This window comes from Microtus ochrogaster, assembly GCF_000317375.1.
Source record: "Microtus ochrogaster isolate Prairie Vole_2 chromosome 14 unlocalized genomic scaffold, MicOch1.0 chr14_random_1, whole genome shotgun sequence".
Classification (NCBI taxonomy): domain Eukaryota; kingdom Metazoa; phylum Chordata; class Mammalia; order Rodentia; family Cricetidae; genus Microtus; species Microtus ochrogaster.
Window position 1 is genome coordinate 18,990,419 of NW_004949096.1, and position 3,820 is coordinate 18,994,238.

General features: G+C 46.3%; 1 protein-coding gene across 1 annotated transcript in view; it reads right to left on the reverse strand.

The window, feature by feature from the left end:
* Ambra1 (autophagy and beclin 1 regulator 1) overlaps positions 1 to 3,820 on the reverse strand; it is a 202,829-nt gene that overhangs the window by 148,252 nt on the left and 50,757 nt on the right. The window contains exons 7-8 of the mRNA XM_013352584.2: positions 3,311 to 3,457; positions 2,001 to 3,037 (exon numbers count right to left, since the gene is read on the reverse strand). Coding sequence (XP_013208038.1) covers positions 2,001 to 3,037; positions 3,311 to 3,457 — 1,184 coding nt within the window. The remainder of the gene's footprint in view (positions 1 to 2,000; positions 3,038 to 3,310; positions 3,458 to 3,820) is intronic.

Below are 3,820 nucleotides of genomic sequence, written 5' to 3' on the forward strand. Positions count from 1 at the left end.
AAATAAAAGAAATTTAATACCTGCCTTGCATAGAACTGTTGTAGAAATCATAACTTATGTCTCCCAGCATTCCCCAACAAGAATTCTCCCAACTACCTCAAAGCAAGAATATGGTGGTACCTTACACAGCTCTCCTTAGCTGGTATCTTTAATGCTCTGCATACAGTAGGGATTCATTTTAAGCCATTTGGGAATAATTCAGTAGAACACCACATCTTGTTAAAGCAAGATGAACAAACACTGACCAAAGGCTCAGTTCTTCTAATGTCAGTAGCTGAAGACAGTCCTTTCTTGACTGCTTTTAATAAATTCTGAGTGCCAACAACATGTCAGGCATTGTGCTGGCTGACTTTTTGCAGCTCAAAAAGAGTCTCAGGCTCCTGATGTGGATCCTTAAGCAAAGGTAAATATTCCAAGCTAGGAATCCGGACACATTCCCCAAAAAGCTGTTCTCACTCAGGCACAGAAACAACCTTGTTATTTTGTCTACTTCTGGTGTCCAGCCAGACTCCCTGTTCGCTCTATTCTACATGCATCACATAATATATTTTCTCCTTGAGGATGTGCAGTTACCCTAAAAGAAAATGGTCTCTCCTTCTCCAAGTCTTACTAATTTTTCATTATTGGACATTATATAACCTTTGTTTTGGTAATTGTTTCGTTTTGTTAAAATTAAACTAGTTTTTTTTTTTTCTGCTTACTCTATTTAGTATCAGTAGCACACAAAGAAGCACCAGATGGAGACAGTGAGAAAGCTGATGACCCTAGGACCTACATGGGATGAAAAGACAAGCCTATTACCAAAAGCTGCCCTCTGTTCTCCACACATGTGCCATGGCACACATACCATCCCTACATACACAATAAATAAGGGTGTAATTTTTAGAGTTGTGACAGATTTCATGTAAATATGCCTTGCCTCCACAGTACTACTGTATACTTCAATGGGCACAGTGCCTAGCACAGTGCTGGAAAAATTGTAACCATTCCACTAATGTCATTGACTAAATGACTGACTAAAGCATCCTCCAAAATAACAAGTACACAATGTGCACAATCCACATCCCTACCCTTCTTAGCTTACAACAGAGAAACTTCAGTTGCTTCAGCAGAAGATACAATGTAGCGCAGTAAGTAGTTTGGCTCCATATTCTGGGAGCTGGCAATTATGCTAGATTTGCCCTCTACATAATTACAGAAAGAAGTCCCTAATAAATCAAAATAGGTGTGCATACAGCCATTCGTGGAAGATAAGGTTTAGTACTCCTACTCTGTTTCTTTTAAGAGAGCTGACTGGGATGCCAATCCATATATAGAGAAGTCTTCCGTCCATGAACTCTTATTTCCTGACCCTGGTATAAATGGCCATCTGGATGCCCATTCAAAGAATTTGGAGGTAGAAGTTCAATCACTATCAAACCAAACCAATCAATCAACCAACCAAAAAAATGTAAATGGGCAGCCAAGGTGTTGTACAAAAACATAAATCCAGTTAATAACATATATTTTCCTTGATGTACATCTATTCATACATGGAATTCTTCAGTCTCTTATTGAGGTGGTTCAAAACAATACACTCAAAGAAGAGGCAGCACAATAAGCTAAACAAAATATCCCTTGCCACTCTAGTCTTTCTCTCTCTCTCTCTCTCTTTTTAATTTCACTGTAACTAGTCCCCTGGGTCAGTCTCTCATCTCAACAACCAGTCCTACATCTATATTTCAGTCAAAAGGCGAAGAGAATCAACAATTCTATATCCTTATGCCTCTCTAATCCAATCTACACCCCCTTTCAAGGCTAAAATAAATCAGTACAGCAATTGACTCACACTGCCAGGGCTGATCCTATCTCTGTCACCAGAGCAAAATCTCCCAAGATGATGCAAGGAACCAAATACGTGGGTCCCAGATATTTCAGATAAAAGCACAACATCACTAGGACTGAAGGACGATGGGTAGAAGAGGAGGAGGAAGGTAGAACAGAGGACAGCAGCTGCTTACCTCCTGAGGGAGTCTTCCTCAGAGCTTTCTTCGGGCATATCTTGATGTAAGGCCTCCTGTGATACAGTTCCAGATCTGCTGGATTGGGTATAGATTCGTTCCCAGTGGCCTGTCTCCTGGTTAAAGGCCACCCCCACAGTCCTCTCCTCTTGTGGACTAGCTGAGCTGCTCAAGTCCAGCCTGCTGGAGCTAGGTGTTTGGCCCTCAGTCCGCTCAAGAGGTGGCAACTGGTTGCCACTTGGTGGCATGCCCTCAAAGGTGGTAGAGACGTGCCAGGAAGAGTTAGCCTCTCCAGATGAGTAGTTAGGTGTGGTTCTTTCCCAGCGCAGGGTATCATTGTTGAAGGTCAGAAGATTATGGCAAGCACGGCAGCGATTAAGATGGCCCCGAGACAGGTTGGAGTTGTTCTCACTGCTGTGTGGGGTGGGCTGGTGGGAAGGACCTGGCCTCTCAGATTCAATGTTATTATTGAGCATTTCCTGGGCCTGTTGGGTCTGGGGAGCTTCCCCACTCAGGCTCTGATCCAGCTCCTGCAGCCTGTCATACTCCAAAAAGAAGCGTCTCAGATCACACTGAAGCTCATGGCGAATGTTGCCGGAGTTGTTTTGGTTAGAACCATTCCCTCCATCTGACTCAGTAGCCAGCCCTGATGATGGAAAACCCCTTCCTTCTGTGGCTGAAGTGTACACAGACGCCTGAGAGCCGCCTTCCTGCTGTCTCAGCACAGACAGCAAACTCACTGAAGAGGCACTGGTCCTGGGCGGGGGCATAGATTCTACCTCAGAGCGTGAGTTCAGAGTGAGTACTGTCCGGGTCCATTCAGAACCTGTCAGCCCAGGGGCTAGTTCTCTGTGATACCTAGAAGGGTGGCTAGACAAAGGGCCCCCCAAAGAGCGACGGGTAGGACCCAGACTGAGGTTGCGGAGCGTGTTGCCCGCAGTGCTGCTCTGGACTGTACTGAAGGCAGACGGCCGGTTCAGGAGGCCCTGGTCCTGCTGCGTTGACGAAGCCTGCTCCGGGGGATGGAAGGGCTCGGTCTGTACAAAAGAAAAGGAAGGGGTAGTAGCTCTGGCAGAAGCAGGGGGCACACTGTCCTGGTGTGGCAAGAGGGAAGGAACTCGAGTGCCAGCACAGCGACTGCAAAGGCACAGGATCCCAGGGTGCTGGCAGCACTCAACTGTGGTGGGGTAACTGACCCGCTGTCGGAGCCTGATGTAAGCGGAAGTCCTGGGACGCTCCGTGGAGGGCTGAGGGGGAGGCGGTGGGGGTGAGGGGGTAGCAGAATCTTGTACTGTGCTTTGCTCTCCCACCTGGATGCCAGAGGAGCGGGAGGACAGCATATGCAGGAAATTGTGAAGGAGAGGTGTCCGGCGAACTGGCTGTGATTGCAGGAGGGCACGCTGGCGGTAGTGAGATAATTCTGTTCCATCTATAGGAATTTCTGGTTCATCGTCACCCTGGAACGTGGACCAGCAGGAGGAGAGGGTAGAGAACAATAATTTGGTAGAACCTCCAAACAAATCAAGACAAGCTTAAAACTGACTGGTCATCATATAAGGAGAATCGCCTTCATTGATTAGCAAAAACTCTCTCCCTATGAGGTCCTGAAAACTAATCGACTTCAGACTAAAAACCATCATATGGTATTAAATTATTCATTTCTAATAGGCAACATATCTGAATGAATACAACTGGCATAATAATTATTTTATAAAAGTCATCTCTGTGGCCGGGCGGTGGTGGCGCACGCCTTTAATCCCAGCACTCGGGAGGCAGAGGCAGGTGGATCTCTGTGAGTTCGAGACCAGCCTGGTCTACAG